The sequence below is a fragment of the Loxodonta africana genome, chromosome 3 (assembly GCF_030014295.1).
Source record: "Loxodonta africana isolate mLoxAfr1 chromosome 3, mLoxAfr1.hap2, whole genome shotgun sequence".
NCBI lineage: Eukaryota > Metazoa > Chordata > Mammalia > Proboscidea > Elephantidae > Loxodonta > Loxodonta africana.
In genome coordinates this window covers 846,208-868,614 of record NC_087344.1, presented here as the reverse complement: position 1 = coordinate 868,614, position 22,407 = coordinate 846,208, and the positions used below count along the sequence as shown (strand labels likewise).

General features: G+C 56.7%; 1 protein-coding gene across 5 annotated transcripts in view; it reads left to right on the top strand.

Moving 5' to 3' along the window:
• Positions 1 to 22,407, top strand: part of SBNO2 (strawberry notch homolog 2) — a 66,655-nt gene that overhangs the window by 4,189 nt on the left and 40,059 nt on the right. For all 5 annotated transcript variants that reach the window (XM_064280073.1, XM_064280076.1, XM_064280075.1 and 2 more), the window contains exons 2-3: positions 13,102 to 13,318; positions 21,111 to 21,205. In XM_064280073.1, coding sequence (XP_064136143.1) covers positions 13,199 to 13,318; positions 21,111 to 21,205 — 215 coding nt within the window. In that variant the 5' untranslated portion in view covers positions 13,102 to 13,198. The remainder of the gene's footprint in view (positions 1 to 13,101; positions 13,319 to 21,110; positions 21,206 to 22,407) is intronic.

Sequence of the window (22,407 nt, the reverse complement as noted above, 5' to 3'; positions counted from 1 at the left end):
GCAGGGGGTCAGCAGTCCTGGGGGCATAGGGACCCAGGAGGGGGCTCAGGGGGCTCGGGGGGTTCAGATATGAGGAGAGCATCTCGGCAGACATCTGCTCACACTGCTGGAGCAAGGAGCCAGGACCTGCAGGGCACAGAGAAGCCCCACGCTGGGACAGAGAAGAGACTCCAAGAGGGATGGGCAGAGAGCCCTGCGGCCCAGGGGGGTCCCAGCGGGACATCTCTATCATGCGTGAAGTTGTCTTTGAAGTCTGGGTGGGTGGAAAAGGAGGGGCTGCAGGCAAAGAGGAGGGCTGTGTTTGCAGGTGGCTGATGGCTGACACGGCCCTCTCCTGCTGGGTGACCATGGGCAAGTCCCTACCTCCTGCTGTGTGGGGAAACCGAGGCCCAGAGTCCTTGGGACCCTCAAAGCCCACAGCCCTGCCCCGTGCCAGGGGGTGCTCAGCCTGCCGTGGTGCTTGGCCCACCTCTAGCATAGACGCCGTAGCAGCAGGGGAGCTGGTCATGAGCCGGTGGGAATAAAGAGGCAACTGTGTTGGCCCAGAGCCAGCAGGAGATGGTCCCAGGAAGGCCTCCATAGTCTTGTTAGCCAGCTGTGACAGGCCCCCGGGGGGAGCAGCTTGTCTGGGGGGTAACATCATCTCACATTGTAAACAGGACAGGAGAAGGCTGACATGCCAGGGTCCCATGGAGACAGCCCCCACCCACGGCTTTAACAGGTCCCAGAGTGTGCGCGTGTGAGTGTAGGTGTGTGTGTGTGTACGTGTGTGCATGTGAGTACAGGTGCGTGCAATGCCTTTGTACCTACATGCATGTATGTTCTCTGTGCATGTGTTTCTGCGTGTGTGTGTGCCTGTATGTGCACACGTGTGTGCATGTTATGTGCACATGTTTGTGCTGTGTACATGTGTGTGCACATGGGCATTGGTTTCGGTGCAGCATACATGTGTGTGCATGTGCGCTTTAGTTTCTGTGCTGTGTACGTGTGTGCACGTGCGTGTTGGTTTCTGCTGTGTGAATGTGCGCGCATGCGTGTTGGTTTGTGTGCTGTGTGAACGTGTGTATGTGCGCGTTGGTTTCTTTGCTGCGTACATGTGTGCATATGTTGGTTTCTGTGCTGTGTACACGTGTGTGCATGTGCACATGTTGGTTTCTGTGCTGTGTACATGTGTGTGCAGTGCACATGTTGGTTTCTGTGCTGTGTACGTGTGTACACGTGTGTGCATGTACATGTGTGTGCAGTGCACATGTTGGTTTCTGTGCAGTGTACATGTGTGTGCATGTGCACATTGGTTTCTGTGCTGTGCACATGTGTGTGCATGTGCGTGTTGGTTTTTGTGTTGTGTACATGTGTGTGCACGTGGGTGTTGTTTTCTGTGCTGTGTGCATGCGTGTGCATGTGGGTGTTGGTTTCTGTCCTGTGTACACGTGTGCGTGCATGGGTGTTGGTTTCTGTGCTGTGTGAACCTGTGCACATACGTGTTGGTTTGTGCTGTGTGAACATGTGTGCATGTGTTGGCTTCTGTGCTGTGTACATGCGTGTGCATGTGTTGGTTTCTGTGCTGTGTGCCTGTATGTGCACATGCACATGTTAATTTCTGTGCTATGTACCTGTTGTGCGTGCACATGTTGGTTTCTGGGTTGTGTACACATGTTGGTTTCTGTCCTGTGTACATGCATGTGCACTGTGCTTTGGTTTCTGTGCTGTGGACATGTGTGTGGACATGTTGGTTTCTGTGCTGTGTACATGCGTGTGCATGTGTACATTGGTTTCTGTGCTGTGTACATGCGCATGTGCACATTGGTTTCTGTGCTACGTACGTGTGTGTACGTGGGCGTTGGTTTCTGTTCTGTGTATGTGTGTGCACGTGCATGTTGGTTTCTATGCTGTGTACATGTGTGCACATGTGTGTTGGTTTCTGTGCTGTGCGAACGTGTGTACGCACGGATTGGTTGCTGTGTGAATGTGTGTGCGTGTGCGTTGGTTTCTGTGCTGTGTACGTGTGTGCACGTGGGTGTTGGTTTCTGTGGTATGTGAACGTGTGTATGTGCTCATTGGTTTCTGTGCTGTGTGAATGTACGTGCATGTTGGTTTCTGTGCTGTGTGAACATGTGTACAGGCATGTTGGTTTCTGTGCTGTGTGCATGTGTGTTGGTTTCTGTGCTATGTGAACATGCGTACGTGCATGTGTGTACGTGCACATTGGTTTCTGTTCTGTGTACGCGTGTGCACATGCGTGTTGGTTTCGGTGCTGTGTACGTGTGTGCACTGTGTGTTGGTTTCTGTGCTGTGTGAACATGGGTATGTGCATGTTGGTTTCTGTGCTGTGTACATGTGTGTGCATGTGTGTTTCTGTGCTGCGTGAACATGTGTACGTGCATGTTGGTTTCTGTGCTGCGTGAACATGTGTACGTGCATATTTGTGCTGTGTACATGTGTGTGCATGTGTGTTGGTTTCTGTGCTGTGCAAACGTGTGTACGTGCATGCGTGTACATGTGTGTACGTGGGCATTGGTTTCTGTTCTGTGTACGTGTGTGCACGTGCGTGTTGGTTTTGGTGCTGTGTATGTGTGTGCACTGTGTGTTGGTTTCTGTGCTGTGTGAACATGTCTACGTGCATGCGTGTACATGTGCACACGGTTGGGAATGGGCAGCCTGGTGCGTCACCTATCACTTTCCACAGCTCAGGGCTGTGTGGTCTGACAGCCGTGGGAGGGTCGGGGCGTGGTGCCGAGGGTGTGATTGGGAGCGAGGTCACCCAGACCCAGCTCTAGTCCCAGGTTGCCGGCTCCTCTGCCGCCTTCTCCCCATCCCACCTGCACTTGGCTACCGTCCTGAGTCCGCACGTCTATGGGGTGCCTGCCTGCGTCCACCAAGGGGTCACGTAGCGGGCTGGGTGCCCCGCAGACCTTGTAGTGGCTCCGCAGGGCAGCAGCCAGGACAGAAGGCAGACGTCCTTCGTTGTCCCTGCTGATCAGAGCTCACCCCGGCGGCCGACCTCACCCCGGCGGCTTACCTCACGCCGCCGGCGGCTGTCCTCGCCCCAGTGGCCGACCTCACGCCGCTGACCTCACGCCGGCGGCTGTCCTCACGCCGGCTGACCTCTCCCCGGCGGCTGTCCTCGCCCCGGCTGACCTCACGCCGGCGGCTGACCTCACCCCAGTGGCCGACCTCACGCCGGCTGACCTCTCCCCGGCGGCTGTCCTCACGCCGGCTGACCTCTCCCCGGCGGCTGACCTCACCCCAGTGGCCGACCTCACGCCGGCTGACCTCACGCCGGCGGCTGACGTCACGCCACAGCCTGGCCTGGCCGTGACTGGGGTCCTGGGGCCGCGGAGGACACGTGGCCTCGGCCGCCCGCTGGCCGGCCGGGTGGGGGGCGAAGGTAAGCTCTGCCTGGGGGGGCCGTGGAGACGCCGCGCCCCTGAGGGCCGCCTGCGGTCGGACCCGCTCGTGTGAGGCGTCCGTCCGGAAGGGACGAGTCTGGGGAGGAGGAGGGCCGGCGCTCGTCGGGGCGGGGAGGCGTGACTGCCATTCCAGGTGATGGAAGCTTCTAGAATTAGGTAGTGGCGGTGGCTGCTCGGAAAACCCTGAACGTGCACAAACCGCGCCGTCGTCGTCGTCGTTAGCCGCGTCACGTCGGCTCGGACTCACAGCACCCCGGGTGGCAGAGTAGAGCTGCTCCGTGAGTTTTCAGGGGCTGATTCTGTTTTTTTTTTTTTTAATTGTGCTTTAAGTGAAGGTTGACAAATTTCTCACATAAAAACCCGTGTACACCTTGCTGAACACTCCCGATTGCTCTCCTCCTAATGAGACAGCCCGCTCCCTCCCTCCACTCTCTTTTTGTGTCCATTTCCCCAGCCTCTACCCCCCCCACCCTCTCAGCTCCCCTCCAGGCAGGAGATGCTAACACAGTCCCAAGTGTCCACCTGATCGAAGAAGCTCACCCCTCACCAGCATCCCTCTCCAACCCACTGTCCAGTCCAGTCCCTGTCTGAAGAGATGGCTTTGGGAATGGTTCCTGTCCTGGGCCAACAGAGGTTATGGGTCAGGGGCTGATTTTTGTGAAGCAGATAGTCAGGGCTCTTCCGAGGCAGCTCTGGGCGGGCTCGAACCTGCAATCTTTTGGCTAACAGTCAAGCACACCAGAAAACAAACCTGTTGGCATTGAGTCGATTCTCATTCCTACTGATCTTACAGGACAGAGTGGAACTGTCCTATAGGGTCTCTAAAGAGCAGGTGGTGGATTTGAACTGCCGATTTTTTGGTTAGCAGCTGAGCTCTTAAGCACTGTGCCATCAGGGTTCTAGTAGTCGAGTAAAGGCCACAAACGGGTAATCTTATGGTATGTGAGTTATGTAAAAAAAGTTTACCAAGAGCCATCCCGGCCCTGCTGGGGGTCACCTGTGGTGACCGCAGGATTGACCAAGCTTCCGTGTGCGGACAGCCAGGCCAGGTGGCTTGTTACCAGCCCCACGAGGAGGGGTTGAGGGGAATGACGGCTGCTCCGAGCTGGGGATAAGAAGGTATACTGGAGGGAGTGGCCAGGGAGGATGGGGGTCTGGGTGTGGGATTATGCCCAGGTTCCAAGAGGTGTGGGCTGACCCCTGACTGGTGCCCACAGTGGGGAGTGGGCTGAAGTGAGCTCACCTGCGGTTCCTGGGCCTCTTGCTCCCCGGGGACCCCTACGCTGGACCCCTACTTCAGGGGAGACCAAGGAGGGAAGCGTCCCCAGGGAGCCAGTGCTTCTTCCTAGGGGTCTGCCTCTGAGTACTGCTGCCCTGGGTAGCCCGAGTGTCTGCAGAGCAGGGACAGGGCAGGACGGCCAGGAACAGATGGTCTCCTGTGACGTTCCCCACCCAGGGAAGCATTTATTGGGCTGGCCCCTGCTGTGTGGGGGTGGGGTGGAGGGTGGACAGGACCCAGTGGCACCCTCAGACCCTCCCCACCTTTCATGCACCTAGACCCACCGCTGGAAACTGAGGCCGGCGTGAGGGAAAGGCCAGTGCCTCCCAGGCTCTGCAGGTCTTGGGCTGGTTGCTGGGCTGTAGTTGGAGCGCTCAGGTGTCAGGAGCGTGCAGTCCATGATGTGGGTGTAGTTTACTGTTCTGCGCCAACACTGGTTTCCGTCCAAGTTAGGAACCCCTAAACGAAGCTAAAAATGAGGCCGCCCAGACCGTTGCAACTCGGAAGTGGTACAGACACACCTTCCCGGGGGGCTGTTCACTCTCTTCCAGATCACTGCGCCTTGAAGGTGGTACAGGCATATCTTCCAGGGGCTTTTCGTGCTTGTTAAGACGCTGTGTCTTGAGTGAGACGCAGACGTCTGTTCCAAGGGGCGGTCCCTCTGTGTCCTGGGAGTCTGGGAGTCAGCTGCCTCCATTGGCCAGCTGGGGTCAAAGACTCTTGACACAGGAAGCCAGGAGCTGGGGGATAGTGGGAGGGAGGGAGCGGGTTGGCCGTGAACAGTAAGGTTTATGAAACTGAGTTATTGTCATTGAGGGGGTGTTGTGGCCAGGGGGAGGGAAGCCCGCTAGGTGGGGGGATGGCCCAAAGGGGCTGGGGGTGGCAGGTGCCCCCCCCCCCCGCTGCCCTGACTTCTGGTTAGGTCTCCCAAGCCCACCCTGCGATGAGAAGCCATTTTCTTCACCACCAGAGATAAACTGAAGCAAGGCTTGGCTCTCTGGCTGTGCCACTCTGCCTGGCCTTGTGCCCGCATGCCACCTGGCCTCCACCTCCTGCTGCCCTCGGTGGGGGACTGTGGTGGTGCCCATGTTCGCAGGTGCAAGGAGAGTCCTAAGGAGGGCTGGGGTCCACACGTCCACTGTGTTCACTGTGGCGGCCTCTCCTTGGTGCACTTGGGGTAGGAGTGGAGAGAGGCCTCTGAGGAAGACGACGTGGACCGGGCACCTGGGCCATGGCCAGGCTGGACGTGGTCTGCCAGGAGGGGTCGTGGTCAGCCAAGCAGCAGGAGCAGGGAGGGCGGCACTTGCAGGATGCTTCAGAGTGACCGGAACTTTCACTGGCTGACTCGGGAAAGGGGCTCGGTCTTGCCTGGGTCTAGGATGCAGGGACTTCAGTCTGTGTCACTGGGCTAAGTGTGCTTGCCAGGTGGTGTTCGTGGGGTTTGTGTCCGATTCCGGAGTGACCCTGTCCCAGCGGGAGCTGGGGCCCTGTTTGGAGTGTGGCGCAGAGCCCGCCTGATCTCCGGATGGACGTGAGAGCTCACTGGGGACGGAGCCAGGGTTCTGGATCGCTCTGCCCCCTGCGTGGTGGACACCTGCAGCAGGTGCCTGACCGGGGGGGGGGGGCTCGGGTGACAGCACCCCCCCTCCCCCAGACCCAGAGCTTCTCTCAGAAAAGCAGCCTATCTAGAAACCTGGACTGCGTTCCTCTCTCTGGGCATGTGCTCCCCAGACCGGCCATTGGAGGGTAGAAGGGCCTGTCCTGGGAGGTGGGTGTCAGGCCATCTCCGCCTAAGGTCCCAAGGGCACGGGGACCAGGAGGGCTGCAGCTGTGCCCCACCTACTCACCATCATCTGGGCTGGGCGTGGGTGAGACCACGTGGCCAGTGCTGTGTCATGCTTGGGTTCTGTACCAGGCAGAACAGCTGCCCCCAGGGTGTGCATGCCCAATCACCCCGGGCCTGGGGGTCTGCAGCCTTCCTGGCAAACGGGACTCTGCAGGTGGGACTAACATTGGGAATGTTATTAGCATCACCGAAGTACCCAAACTGTCATCAAGTCCACCCTGACTCATTGCGAGCCCATGTGTGTCAGAGTAGACTGTGCTTCATAGGGTTTTCGTGGCTGATTTTTTGGAAGTAGATCACTGGGTTTTCTTTAGAGGTACCTCTGGGTGGACTTGGATCTCCAACCTTTTGGTTATCAACCGACTGCGTTAACTGTTTGCATCACCCAGGGACTCCCATGGGAATCACACGACCTGTAAAAGGAGAGATCTGGTTGGAGGCAGAGGGAAACAGAGGGGAAGTAAGAGACCTGAAGCATGAGGACTCGAGCCCGTGGCTGGCTTGGAGGTGGCAGGGCTGCGTGGCAAGGAACGGGGCTTCTGGGAGCTGAAGGCACACCTACCAAAGGTCACAAGGACACAGGACGACCATTGGCCACAGCTGAAAGGAGCTGGATCCAGCGGCACCCACATGAGCCCAGAAGCAGTTGTCCCTGGTCACACCTCCAGCTGAGCGTGTGGCCCAGTGGCACCCAGGTTTCTGCCCCATGGGTTGCAGCCGAGGACTCAGTGGAAACTGTGAGGAGATCCAAGAGCATGTCTAAGCTGCTGAGCCGTAGTCACCTGTCACGGCAGATCCCAGCTCTGCAGGGGGCCTGGGGCTTCTGCTGTGTGTGACCGCTTGTGGCACGGGGTCTTGGACGTGCAGGCATCACGTTTGCCAGGTGTGGTTGAGCAAGTCTCAACTTAAAGCCCTTTTCTCAAGCCCAGCCCGGAGCCCCATGAGCCAGCTTCCTCCTCCCGTCCTCTGATGCCTGCCAGGCTCAGGCACAGGTCCCATGTGAAGTTCTTGGCACCCAGGCTGGAGAGGAGGAGCCAGAGGGACAGGAACAGCTGCCATCCCGCTTGGGGTGCTCCCTGCAGCTGGCAGAGACCTGGCAGGGTGACTGGTCAGAGGTGCCCGATATCAGGCAGGAATAGCAGCAATGCAGGGAGGCAGTCTTCGTGCCACTTGGACTATGGACAAACGGGAGTTAGGGCTCAGTGAGATTTGGCTTAATATCTGCTCAAGGGAAGAAGACTTGGGGTTCAGAGGGAACCACGAGCTCAGCATAGCCGAAATCTCTTAAAGTCCACAAATAAACATGACTGGGGCAGGCGCTTCCTAGAAAAGGAAACCCGCCTGGAAGATGCTCGACCGCTGCAGGAAGCTGTTCCTACTTGTCCTAGCAGACGGAGATTTAGATCCAACAGTAACAAGGGCTGGTGCAGCGGTCAAGACTCCGGTCAAGGACGCTGACCTGCTCCCCACCTGGCTGCTGCGATTGCTTTGTCAAGCACAGCCTCCTCATTGAGCTTGAAAGCGTGCCCTACCTCATCCCGTTTTGGGACGCGCGCAGGGTTGTGGGGTTTGGCTGCAGCCGTGGCACTGTCCCTGGCCAGTGTGTGACCCCAGGCCCCCAGGCGCGTGGTGTCTCTTTGCCAGCATGTGTTCCCGCTGCAGCTCTGTGTGATCCGGTGTTCCCCCTGCCCTGGACTTTGACCTGGGCTGCGGTTTTGCCCCCAGATTCCTCCTCAGCGGGCATGTGGCACTCACTCAGTTCAGGCTGGCGGGCTGAGCGCTAACCACCACGGTGGTGCTGCCCTTGCCTCCTGGCCGCCCTGGGACTTCATTAGGTGGGCCTCACTGACAGCTGAGAAGTCGGGACAGATGACTGGCCGGGGTGGGGGGTGCTTCCCGGGGCCATGACTCAGGTACGGGGCACTGGGTCTGGACAGCCCACAGATGGCTGTGAGCCCCCTGCCTCTCATGGCCCCTGTGGCTGCTGTCCCTCACCAAGTGCCTGGTTGGATGCTGAGTGTGGCTGCACCCTGAGGGCTCTCTGCACTCACAGGTCTGTTGATCCGGCCTTTTGTCCCTTAGGTTCTGACTGAGCCAGGCCTGGTCCCTGGACCAAACAGTGCAGTGCTGAGGACGGTGGTGCCTGAGCAGGATGGGGGGCCAGGACCCAGGCAGGGTGGGCTGGGGGCCCGTGGGGCTTCTGGCTCCGTTCTGGCCTAGACGCTGGTTTATACGTGGACACTTCTGAAAGCATGTCCCCATCCCCCTGCCCTGCAGCTTGGTCCTTGGCAGTCTCATGTTATGGGGGGCTCTCCTGCATGAGTCCTTCTAGGTGGGGGACTCGCTCGTGCCCCCAGACAGGGCAGCTTTGTGTCTGAGCCAGCCACGCTAGGGGCTTTGCGAGAGCTGATTCTGCCACTGCAGAGATCCCTGGCCCCGATTTCTCTGCAGCTCGCCCCCTCACCCTCTCTGGAGGGACTCCATTGGGAGGCAGGGGTGCTGTGTGGATCCCTGAATGCCCAGGGCCATGGCGGGTGGAGAGCTCGTGAGTCAGCTGCGGAGACTGAAGCCACGGCTGCCGGGGTCTGGAGCCCCGTGGTGTGACGCTGCATCGTCCTCGGCTGTCCGGAGCACCCCACAGAGCAGGGACCAGGGACCAGGGATCCCCCCCGCCGATGACCCTGCGTGTGGGAGGCCTTCCTGGGAGAGCTGGGTTCAAACCCAGGTCCCAAGGCTCCCAGGTCCCGGCCACACACTGTGGGGAAGTGTGTGAGCTTGGTGGGGGCTGGCCCTGCGGGGACTCACTGGGGGAGCTGAGGCTGCTGAACTGTAGGTATTGAAGACTTGCGCCCCAGCCCTGGCTGTGCTCTCCAGCGGCCCCTTGTCCTACTTCCCCTGAGTGGGAGGGGCTGAGACACCAGGTCCACATGGGAGCACCCCCTCCCAGCTGTCTGGCCTTCACCTAACACAGGCCTTAACCCTGCCCCTTGTTGGCACTAGAGCTGTGGATTCCAGACACCCCTGGGGATGCTTTAGAAATTCGAGTGAGACGGGGTCTGGGCTGGGCTGGCCCTGTGGCTCGTCCTGGTGCCTGGAGCTCCCAGGGAGTTGGGCTGAGGGTCAGGGTTGGCTCCTGGTGGGGTTTAGTGTCCCGCTTTGTGAGTGACCTGGGGCCCCCGTAACAAAGCACTACACACCAGGGCTGAGTACACCAGACATTCCTTCCTCTCAGTCTTGGAGGCCGGGAGTCTAAATCCAGAGTTCTCAGGGGAGGGGCCTGCCTTGTCTCTGCCAGCAGGGAAGTGTGTGCGTGTGTGTCTGTGTGTATCTGTGTTTGTGCATGTATCTATGTACCTGTCTGGGTGCGTGTATTTGTGTGTACACCTGTGTATGTCTGTGTGTATCTTTGTGTGTGCGTCTATGTATCTGCCTGGGTGTGTGCATCTTTGTGCCTGTGTGCATCTGTGTGTTTGTGTATCGGTGTGCCTCTGTGTCTGTGCGTCTGCGTGGTGACACTCCAGGAAAGTAAGTCACATTTTGTTGATATCGCTGGGTGGCAGAACTCTTCTGCCCAGCACAGCCACTTAGCTACTAGGACCCAGACTCTGTATCGTTTTGGCTTTTTTTTTTTTTTCCAACAACTTACGTTTTCCGTTTTTATTATTATTATTTAAAACAGTTTATCGTATTTTCCGTGAAAGCTTACACAGCAGGTTAGATTCCCGTTCTCCAGTTGCTGTCTAGATTGTTCAGTGCCATCAGCTGCCCTTCTCTCAGTGTTTCAGCGCCCTCTTTACTTGCACCGTTCTGTTTCCCTGCCCCCGGCGTCTCAGCTTTGGTGTAGAGTAGGTGTTCATCTGCTGCCGTTCCGTTTCCAGTACTCTAGTTTCCCTGCCCCCTCAGCGTCTCAGCTTTGGTCTAGAGTAGACGTTCATCTGCTGCCGTTCCGTTCCCAGCACTCTAGTTTCCCTGGCCCCTCAGCGTCTCAGCTTTGGTCTGGAGTAGACGTTCATCTGCTACCCTTCTGTTTCCAATACTCTAGTTTCCTTGGCCCCTCAGCATCTCAGCTTTGGTCTAGCATAGACGTTTCTCTGCTGGTCTCATACAGACGGTTTTTTAATGGAGCACCGTGCTCATGGCGATATCGTTTATTTTGTGTGCCAATTTGTTATTTCGCTAAAAGGTGACTACAGGGGAAAGTTTCAGTTCAAGGTTTAAAGAATACCTCAGGGCAGTAGTCTCATGTTTAAAAAGTATCTCAGCTTACCGCTCTGGTAAGCCTGGACGTTTTAACAATTTGAGTCCTTTTCCACAGTTTTCTCTCGTTCGATCAGGGTCCGGTCCTCTGACGTGGCGCCCAGCCCAGCAACAAGGCTGTGCTCTCTGGGACCCGTCATCCCAGAGCGGCCCTGTAGTGTTCCTGTGGGATGGCCACCCGAGCTGGCTTCAGAGCGCAGTCCTCATGACTCTTTCATGAGCCAGCAGAGAGGCCCAGTGCGGCCACAGCCCCCCCCCCCATGGTGGAGGGGGCTGGGGGACTAGACCTCAGCCCCCTGTCCCTGGGTGGGGTCTCCAGGGCTCTGAGGGGGATGAGAGGAGCAGAATGAGTGTCAAGGGGCCTGCTGTGTGTGGGGGCTGGCCAGTGGCCACTGGGGGTGCTGCCGGAGGCAGGGTAAATGGGCACTCTGTCCAAGTGGCCTGGAGTTCGGAGTCTCGGTTTCATCCCCAATGTGGCTCCAGAAGAACTGTGCTGAGGGGTCTGGGGCAACTCAGCCAAGAGTCTGGGGGGGACAGGCCATGAGCCGGAACTTTCCCTGTGGCCAGAGTGCGTGCCCCGCTGCTTCTCACCGGGAGGGGCCGTCCCGTCCCAGGTGCTGTGGGATGCCCCAGGCCTGGGGGCCTTCTAAGAGCACACAGCTGTCTCCCGCTCACAGTTTGCCCATGCTGTGCTCAGCACTGCGTGCCACGTCCACTGACCCCTTTACACCCTCTGTGGTCCATCCCCAGATGAGGATGCTGAGGCTTCACGGGCGGGGGGGGAGGCCCTGACCTGTCATAGGTGGTTTAGCTGTCTGGTCCTTGCTGCCAACCCCCAAATCTTTATGGGGACCCCAAGACCCAGAACCACACGGAGGACTGTATGGGGGCCCCTGGTTCCTTCTCTCTGACCCTCGTGCAGTGTGCCTGGGGCATGACCCCCACAGGACGGATGGGTGGGGGAGGGGCAGGCAGGAGGACTCTCTTTCGGAGCTGGGGCAGGGACCTTGCCCCGCAGCTTCATGTCTGGGTGGGCCTCCCAGGGGCCGGCGGTGGCCGGGAGCTCTTGGTGGCCGCAGGCCTGCCCCGCCCCCTCCTTTGGTTGCACAAGCGCCCGCGTGTGGCCACGATGACTGGAAGTCCCGAGGATTTCCGTACATCCTCATGGGCTGGGCTGGGATGCGGGTGTGCCTGCTCCTCTTCCTGCTCCCTCCAGATCCAGGTTCAGTCAGGAGCAGGGGCTGTCCAGGGTCCCTGACCAGGGAGCTGGGGAGAGGGGCCCAGAGGCCAAGGAGGACAGCAGCTCCCAGTGCCAGAGGGCTCTGTGATGACGTCCGGGGGCTGACAGTGTTGGGGGGTGGGGTACAGAGTCTGCTGCCCCAAGAAGGGACAGCAGCAGGCTTTGCCTGGCCCCTGACTGCCCCGGGCCCCTCGGCACAGCCAGGCCTAGAGCCTGAGAACGGGGCTGGACAAGGCTCCCTGGGATGCTGGAGGTGCTGCCCGTGGCTGGGGTCCTGGGCTGGCTGTCCCAGCTGGCAGTGGGACAAGCCGTTTGAGCCATGACCAGCTATCCCTGAGGGTGGTGGGTAAGGCTCCTGGGCCACAACCGGTTATCCTTCGGGGAGCATGGCTCCAGGCCCTGCACTTTTCCTTGGCTGGGTATGGTGTCTCCAGCCACCTCCTAGGGGGCACTTAGATGGCCAGACCCCAAAACCCCCAGGAGGGGCCAGGGAGTGGGGTCTGTAGGGGCCAGCCAGGTGGGACCTCCAGTAGCTTAGAGAACAGGACAGAGTAGGGGGCCACCCTGGGGTATGGTGGCGGGCTGCCCTGGGACAGAGTAGGGGTGGCCTGGGGCAGAGTAGGGGGCTGCCCTGGGGAGAGTGGGGGCCACCCTGGGGGAGAATGGGTGGCTGCCCTGGGGAAGAGTGAGGGCTACCCTGGGGGAGAGTGGGGGACCATGCTAGGGCAGAATGGGGCTGCACTGAAGGAGAGTGGGGGTCTGTCCTGCACAGCCCTAAAAGAGGTGGAAGTTGCACCCAGCACTGGGGCGTCCAGAGTCCTGGGCTCCACCCTGGCAAGGCTCCTGTTGAGTCAGCAGTGGGGAAGACAGGTGAGGCCCACACTCAGGGTCCAGACCTGGCCACCTGTCCAGCCCCTACACGCTGCATTCAGGATTAGCAGGACCTTAGGACTGCCCGTCTCTGTGCTGGGGTGCGGTGCCGCTCACCCCACCCCCCTGCTCCCCTGCCCCTTGCCCCCTGCATGGGATTCACAGGACAGCCTCAGAGCCGCCTGTCTCTCTCTTCCAGGACATGATGCCGCCACCACCACTGCCCAGTGAGGAGCCCAGATAGAGGCCGCACTGCCCTGGGTGGTGGCACCCGGCCAAGGACGCCCCGCCCGCCCATGCTCGCTGTGGGCCCTGCCATGGACGGGGAGTGCCCCCAGCGAGAGCCCCCACCCGTGGGCAGCGTCCTGTGTGGCCGGCATCCCCTGCAGCCCCCAATCTATGGCTCCAGCATCGAGGTGAGCCCCAGCCGCATCCCCAACCCCGGCAGCCCTGCCGCGTTTCCCAGGTGGGTGGCGCCGTGCCTGGCTCAGGGTCTGGTCAGTGGGTTGGCTAGGAGTGCAGCCATGAACTAGCTTTCCCAGGGCAGCATCCTGGGGCCAGACCCTGTAGGACCCCAGGCTGTCCCCTGCTTGGCCTGCCTTAATTTCCCCTCAGTGGAATGGTGGTTATCATACCCCTCATTGCATCCTGGGAAGGGCCTGTGAAGAGAAGCCATCCACCCCAAGTGCTGAGCTCCTTGAAGGTTGCTGCTGGGACTCTTTTGAAGAAGCACCTCCTGACCCTCAGGGGCTGACACATGAGCGTGCACCTGAGCTGCCCGTGGTGTGGGTTTGAGTCTCAGGGCTGAGCCAAGGGAGCTTGGAATTGTTGGGATGCTCTTTTTTTAAATTTTACTTTTTTAATAGACCCTGTGTCTTAGAGCAGTTTCAGGTTTATAGGAAAATGGTGCAGAAGGTAGAGTCCCGTATATCCCCTCGCCCTGGCGCACGGGTTTTCTAGTTGTTGACATCTTCCTTTGTGCGCTACGCGTCTCACGGTAGATGCGCCGATACATTATCATTAACTGGAGTCTGCATGGGAGTCCCCTGGTGGCGCAGACAGTGGAGTGCTTCGCTATTAACCAAAAGGCTGGAGGTTCGAGTCCACCTACTAGGTGCCTCAGGAGAAAGGCCTGGTGACCTACTTCTGAAAACTCAGCCGTGAAAAACCACGCGGAGCACAGCCCTGCTCTGGCACACGTAGGGTTGCCGTGGGGTGGAATCAACTGGGCAGCAGCGGTTTTTTTTTTTTAAATTGTACTTTAGATGAAGGTTTGCAGAACCAACTGATTTCTCATCAGACAGCACACACGTTGTTCTATGACATTGGTTAGCAGACCCACGGCATGTCAGCACTCTCCCTTCTCACCCCTGGGTTCCCCATCACCAGCTGTCCTGGTCCTTCTTGCCTTCCAGTCCCTGCCCCAGGGTTAGTGTGCCCCTTTAGTCTTGTTTTGTTCCATGGGCCTGTCCAATCTCTGGTTGAAGGGTGAACCTCAAGAGTGACTGCATTACTGAGCTGAAACGGTGTCTGGGGGCCGTGTCGTCAGGGTGTCTCCAGTCTCTGTCAGGCCAGCAAGTCTGGTCTTTCATCTGAGTTAGCGTTTGGTTCTCCATTTTTCTCTAGCTCTGTCCGGGACCCTCTATTGTGATCCCTGTCAGATCAGTTGGTGGTGATAGCCGGGCACCATCTCGTACTGGACTCTGTCTGGTGGAGGCCGTGGCAGTTGTGGTCCATTAGTCCTTTGGAGTAACCTTTCCTTTGTATGTTTACTTTTCTTCATTCTCCTTTGCTCCCGAAGGGGTGAGACCAGTCGGGTATCCTAGATGGCCGCGCACAGGCTTTTAAGACCCTGGTTGGGGTTTTTTGATTTGTAGTTCACCCTGCTGTACAGTCCTGTGGGTCTGACAAACACGTAATGTCACGTGTCCACCATCCCAGCATCATGCAGAATAGTCGCACTGCCCTAAAGATGACCCGCACGCCCTCTGTTCGTCCTTCTACCCTTTCCTCAGCCACCTGCCGACCACTGATCTTTTCTGTGTCTCTGCAGTTTTATCTTTTCCAGAATGCCTGACAGTTGGAGTCATACATATGTCGTCCCTTGCAGACTGGCTTCTTTGACTTAGTTCCTCCCTGTCTTCTTGTGGCTGATAGATTGTTTCTCGTTAGTTGATTTTCTAATGTTGAACCATCCTTGCATACCTGGTATGAATCCCACTTGGTCACGATGTATTATTTTTTTTGATACAGTGTTGAATTTTATTGGCTAGAATTTTGAGAATTTTTACATCTATATTGATGAGGAATATCAGTCTATAATTTTCTAGGGGTGTCTTTGCCTTGCTTTGGTATCAGGGTTATGCTGGTTTCATAGAATGAATTCGGAAGTTGTAAAAATGGTGTGGCAAGGAAGGAAGAAGGAGAATCAAGATCAAGAGCCCAAGGCTGATTTCTATGAGGCGGAGGTCAGACATGCCTCCACCCCACTCTTTTTGCCAACTCTGAAACCAGCTGTCCCTCCCACAACACTCTACTTCTCTGCTGAGTTCAATAATTCGTTGCAGTGGCCATGAAGAACTCAGAATATTCATGATTGTGGGGTTTATTGGGGGAAGTAATAGGTTACAGTTGAGGTTCAGGAACACTCAGGATACAGTTCTTCCATCAGGACAGCCTCTTCTCAGCTGTGCCTGAAGGCAGGCCTGTCTCTGGCCCCTTGGCCTCTGCTGTGCTTGGGCAAGTGTGCAAAGAAAGCTCTTTTAGCTCTGTTGATAAGCGCCCTGAGGTACCCCACCCTGCCAGGAAGCCTGAGCCTGAAGGTGCCTAAGCTCTTCGCCCTGCCCGGTGGGTCAGTGAGCCTAGCTCTGACAAGTGCCTGGAGACACCCCACTCCACCAGGAAGCCTGCCGCTCTCCTGGTTCTGCTGCCTCTGCTGCCGCCGCTTCTCATCATCTTGCCACCTTCGTTGTTACAGCTTGCTGTCTGTCTCCTGGGTCCGGGAGGGTCTCAGCACAGAGATTTCAGGCCCGAAGGACATGCCCCACTCCTTTGTCTTCTTTCCTGGTGGTAGCCAGGTCCCCTCTGTGCTCTGGAATTGGCTCTCTTAAACCTAGGAGGATGGAAAACTGACCAATCCCCTCATTAGGGTTCCGTACATTTTATTTGTGTGGTCCTACCCCCACAAGAGTGCCAAGCACCTTGTTTACATTATTAGCAAGCTGTCCAATCCCCTTGGTGGGTCACAAGCACCTCATTTGCATAGCTTCACCTAGTCTTTTGGTGGAAGTTACATGACCGTGGAGGAGAAGGCCCGATAGAAATGGTCTATCGTGCTGCGGGAGTATCCATCCCATCCTCGTCTGTATCCTGGAGTGGTTTGAACGGAACTAGCGTCAGCACTTCTCTGAGTGTTTGCTGGAATTCTCCAGTGAAGCTACCTGGGCCAGGGCTTTTTTTTTCGTTGGGAGTTTTTTTATGACCTCTTCAGTGTCTTTTTTTGTTATACGTCTGTTCAAATTTCCTACCTCAGCTTGTGTTAGTTTAGGTAGGTAGGGTGTTTCTAGAAAACTGTCTGTTTTTTCTAGGTTTTCGAATTTGCTGAATTACAGTTCTTCATGTTGTTGTTGTTTGGTGCTGTTGAGTCAGTTCCAGCAGAACGAAACACTGCCCAGCCCCACACCATCCTCACAATCGTTGTTATGCTTGAGCCCATTTTTGCAGCCACTGTGTCAGTCCACCTCGTTGAGGGTCTTCCTCTTTTCCGCTGACCCTCTACTTTACCAAGCATGATGCCCTCCTCTGGGGACTGATCCCTCCTGGTAGCATGTCCAAGGTATGAGACATAGTCTCGCCATCCTTGCCTCTAAGGCGCGTTCTGGCTGTACAGCTGTACAGTTCTTTACGGTATTCTGTTATCATCGTTCTTATTTCAGGTGTTTCTGTTGTAGTGTGAGCTCATATTCATTTCTTAGTTTGGCCAGAAGTTTGTCAATTTTATTAATGTTTTCAAGGAACCAACTTCTTGTCTTATTGATTCTTTTTATTTATTTATTGTTTCATTTGTCTCTGCTCAAATCTTTATTGTTTTTTCTTCTTGGGGTAACTGTGGACTTTTTTTGCTCCTCTTTTTGTATTTGTTGGAGTTGTAGGGTTAATGTATGGATTTTTGCTCTTCCTTTTTGATGTATTTTTTGCTATAAATTGACCTGAAAGCTGCTTTTACTGTGTCCCAAAGGTTGTGTGTGTTGCATTTTCATTCTTGTTTGATGCTACAAATGTTTTATTACCCAGTGGTTTTTAAGCAGGGGCTCTCAGTTTCCGTATTTTTTTTCTCGTTCATCTTGTTACTGATTTCTCATCTCACAGCGTTGTGATTCGAGGAGATACTTCGGATTATCTCGGTGTTTTTGACTTTTCTTGAGGCTTGCTTTGTGGCCTGGCTCACGGCATTCTGGGGAGTGGTCCACGCGCAGCGGGACAGAGCGGGTCCTGTGCTGCCGTCGGGCGGGGCGTTCCGTGTGTCCGTGAGATCAGGTTGGGTGATTGTGTCGTTTAGATCTTCTGTATCTTTCTTGAGTTTCTTTCTAGTTCTATCTTTCATCGAAAGTGTTGTGTTAAGGTCTTCCACTGTTATTGTGGAGCTCTGTCTCTTTTCAGTTTTGTTAGTTTGATTTCTGTTTTTTGGAGTTTTTTCGTTGGGTGCCTACATATTTATTATAGTTGTTTTCTCTTGTGGATTGATTGTTTAGTTGTTATATGATATTCTTTCTTGTCTCCTTTGTCAGTTTTTGCCTTAAAGTATATTTTATCAGAGATGAATATTGCCACTCCTGCCCCGTTTTGGTTGCCGTTTGCTTGATGTATTTTTTTCCGTCCTTTGATTTTCAGCTTATTTATATCTTTGTGTCTAAGGTGTGTCTGTGGGAGGCAACATACTGATGGGCTGTTTTTTCTTATTTGCTCTTCTACTCTCTCTCTTTAGGTCATTTCTCTTTATAGCTGAATAGCACTTTACTGTTGTTTTTTCTGTATGGACGAAGCATACTTTGTCCATTCTCCTAGGGGAAGGTGTCCTAGTTGTGTTTAGGGCAGGTTTTAATTTATGATGGGTGCCGACCTAACCTGCTCACTTTACATCTGGTACAAAGGACCCAGTGAATAGAAGGTTCCAGAACCCCCAGCAGGCCCGCTCTAGAACCTCCTTTCCCGGGGCTTACTCAAGGGCTCCCTCCACTGCAGCCAACAAGACAAACCCTGTTACCTGATGGGGGGGGTGAAGGGCGCGGGGGCCTCATCTTCACAAAGACTGGGAAGGGTGGGCCAAGTGCCATCTCCATAGGACTCCTTGCTCTCAGCATCCTGTAATTTGCTTAATTGTTCCCCTATTGTTGGGCCTTTGGGGCCATTCCAGCTCTTTGCCTCTATGAATAACACCATTGCTTCTCCTCCGAGCACAGATTAGGGGTGTGTTTCCGAAACAGAATTCCTGGGTCAGGGTGAGCACCAGGCGGGTTTGCAGCAGACGGAGCTGTTCCCTGTGCCTTATGGAGCAGCCCCGACCAGTGGCCCCCGACACTTGCTCCACCAGGGGACCTGTGAGGACCAGGGCTCCAGAGGGCACAAGGACTGTTTGGTGTCAGGGAAGGGATGTCTGTGGCATGACAGGCCTTGTGGTGAGGGGGTGCTAGGCTGAACCCTGACTTTGGCTCTGAGTGCCATGCCGGCAGTCACGGCATGGGGGGAAGCTCCCAGTGACAGTCCCCCCTCTGGTCTGTCTACCCTTGTGCAGCAGGTTGTGCAGGGAGGCTGCTCTCATGGCCGTCTCTGTGACAGTCGGCCCAGGGCCTTGCTGGGGACCTGACCCAGGAGACTCAGCTGCCTTTGAGCAGCCCCACCCTGATGTCTGCCCCATCAGTGACACTGGTGCCTCTGTGGTTGAGAGTAGACACCGGGTGTGAACTGAGCCCGGTGCGGTTAGGCCCAGCTGCTGCTCAGGTCTGATGTGGGGGCTAGGGACATCCTTCATTTCTTTCTTTCTCCTGAGTATTGACTGGCCCAACCCACACGCAGAAAGTGAAATCCAGTGCAGAAAGGTGGGGTGCAGCTGACCCCAGGGCTGCCCAGGTTCAGGGACCTGGCCCCCAGGACTTTCTCTGCCATACTGGTGGGCAGATGTTGCAAAGTACAGTACAGTCCAATAAAAGCAGTTGCTGTCCTGTCTATCCTGACTCATGGCAACCTCACGTGTGTCAGAGTAGAGCTGTGCCCCACAGGGTCTTCACGGCGACCTCACGTGTGTCAGAGTAGAGCTGTGCCCACAGGGTCTTCACGGCGACCTCACGTGTGTCAGAGTAGAGCTGTGCCCACAGGGTCTTCACGGCGACCTCACGTGTGTCAGAGTAGAGCTGTGCCCACAGGGTCTTCACGGCTGAGTTTTTGAGAGCAGATTGCCAGGTCTTCCTTCTGAGGCGGCTCTGAGTGGAGTCAAACCTTCACCTTATCAGGCAGCAGCTAAGCATGTTAGCCATTTTTGCCACACAGGGACCCCCCAAAAAAGTACGCCCCGTTAAATTTGAATTCCCAATGATAGACGTTTTTTGGTATAAGTATGTCCCAGAGACTGCAAGGGACGTTCTGTAGTAAGAAGTGATTCATTGTTTATCAGAAACTCAAGTTTCACCGGGTGTCCCGTGTTTTACCTGACAACCCTAGTGTGAGCTTCATCTTCCTGCACCAGCTTCCCTGTGGCCAGGGGCAGTTTTGGGCTCACATTCCTCAGACTGTCTCTCACAGAAGAGGAGTCACTCAGGAAGGCTCTGATTGGTTGGCTGGGGTCAGGTGCCCATCCCTGGACCAATCACATCCCAGATCTTGCCCTCTAAAGGAGAAGGGAGCCACCCTTTCTGGCTGTATGTAGAGAGAAAATCCCCAGGAAGGCGCTGATTGGCTAGCTGGATTCAAGTGCCAACCTCTGGACAAATCACATCCTGGGATCTGGCTCTCTAAAGGAGGAGCCATCCCAGGAAGGCTCTTACAGGTTGGTTGGGGTCATATGTCCACTCCTGGACCAGTCATGTCTGAAAGCCTATAGAAAATCCTCAGGAAGGCTCTGACTGGCTGGCTAGGACCAGGCCACCTCTGTGGGGTGGTACTGGGTGTCCTTGATTGTTAGCCCCACCAGGGCCACATGTTTTGAGGGGAGGTGGGGTTGCTGTCCCCCACAGTCCTTGGCCTCCTGACTGAGGCCTCAGACCAGTCTGCCAGAGGTCGCTGGCCTGGGAGCAAGGGCAGGCCAAGCCATTTCAGCACAGGTGGGTGTGTTGTAAGTGAAGGACTCCTTGGCCTACCCCCCATATAAGGGAGCCCCCTGAGGCCCTGCTTTGCCCTCCTGGACTCACAGTCCACTTGTCCACTCCCCAGCTGGCCTGGCCCAGAGTGCTATCTAGTACCCTTTGCCTTGCTGGCCCCAGGCTAGGACCGTTTCCTCTGGGTTATTACAGATGTTGAGTGGGGTGTGGGGTCTGAGTCCTGTTCCAGAATACTCTGGGTGCACTATGTGGCCTTCGGAGGCTCATACCCCTTCTGAGTCTGGACTCTCCCCTCCCTCAAGTAGGCCAAGAGAATGGGAAAGGACTCTAAACCAGGGCTCTGGGGAGAAGCTGGGTTACTGGGGAGCCCCACCCTTCTTCTGCCTGGGCTGTGGCACTGCTTCTGGAAGCTTCCACAGACGATCCCTCATCAGAGTGAACACAGGGAGCCAGGAGCCTGGAAACCATTGGCCTTGGTGCTGGAAGATGCCCTATGGCTCTTCCCCAGTTTTTTATTTTGATAAATTTATTTTGCAACCTGCACAAAAGTTGATGGAACAGGACACAGACACCCAGAGCTTGCAAGCAGACTCCCCATTTCTCTCGTGTTCCTTCCCTCTGGAGCCTGGACACTAACGACCCTGGGGGTGGGGGGCGATGATGGGGATCACAGCAGAGGCCTGGCCTGAGCCCTTCACATCCATCAGGCTAGTTCTCTCGTGCATATGGGGAAACTGAGGCACAGGTCGTTTAGGCAGCTCAACCCAGGGGACACGACTGGAAGCCCTCTCTCTCATCCTGTTGAACCCTAACCTGATTGGCACAGCAGACTCAGCCAGGGTCCCCATTGCCCCCTGCCCGCCCCGTGCCTGACGCCTTCGCCCTCGCTATCTTTCAGAATGCGGTGCTGCACTGCCCCTGGTGGGGCACCTACTTCGCGCCACCGCCACCGCCGCCACTGCCAGCATACCCAGCCTTCCCCACCGAGAACCAGTAAGTACCACCCCAATGCCTCCAGGTGGGGCCGTGTCCCAGGGAGCAACACAACCTTGCGGAAGAGACAGGACACGGGGGCTTTGTGCCGACTCCTGGTTCTGAGGCCACGGGTTCCAGCAGGGTCATGGGGGAGGGCCTGAGTCTGACTCTCCACTGTCAGCCCTGGCCCTGTGCTGCTACGAGCCAGCCCCAGACACACAGAAGATCAGCCCGGGCCTGTGCCACTGAGAGCCAGCCCCAGACACACAGAGGATCAGCCCGGGCCCTGTCTGCTGAGAGCCAGCCCCAGACACACACAGAATCAGCCCTGGCCCTGTCCGCTGAGAGCCAGCCATAGACACGCAGAGGATCAACCCGGGCCTGTGCCACTGAGAGCTAGCCCAAGACACACAGAGGATCAGCCCGGGCTCTGTCCGCTGAGAGCTAGCTCCAGACACACACAGAATCAGCCTGGGCCCTGTCCGCTGAGAGCCAGCCACAGACACGCAGAGGATCAACCCGGGCCTGTGCCACTGAGAGCTAGCCCAAGACACACAGAGGATCAGTCCGGGCTCTGTCCGCTGAGAGCTAGCCCCAGATACACACAGAATCAGCCTGGGCCCTGTCCGCTGAGAGCCAGCCACAGACACACAGAGGATCAGCCCGGGCCTGTGCCACTGAGAGCCAGCCCCAGACACACATTGGATCAGCCCGGGCCTGTGCCACTGAGAGCCAGCCCCAGACACACATTGGATCAGCCTGGGCCTGTGCCGCTGAGAGCCAGCCCCAGACACACATTGGATCAGCCCGGGCCCTGTCCGCTGAGAGCCAGCCCCAGACACACATTGGATCAGCCCGGGCCTGTGCCACTGAGAGCCAGCCCCAGACACATATTGGATCAGCCTGGGCCTGTGCCGCTGAGAGCCAGCCCCAGACACACATTGGATCAGCCCGGGCCCTGTCCGCTGAGAGCCAGCCCCAGACACACATTGGATCAGCCCGGGCCTGTGCCACTGAGAGCCAGCCCCAGACACACAGAGGATCAGCCCGGGCCCTGTCCGCTGAGAGCCAGCCCCAGACACAGAGAGGATCAGCCCGGGCCCTGTCCGCTGAGAGCCAGCTCCAGACACACAGAGAATCAGCCCAGGCCCTGTCTGCTGAGAGCCAGCCCCAGACACACAGAGGATCGGCTCAGGCCCTGTCCGCTGAGAGCTAGCCCT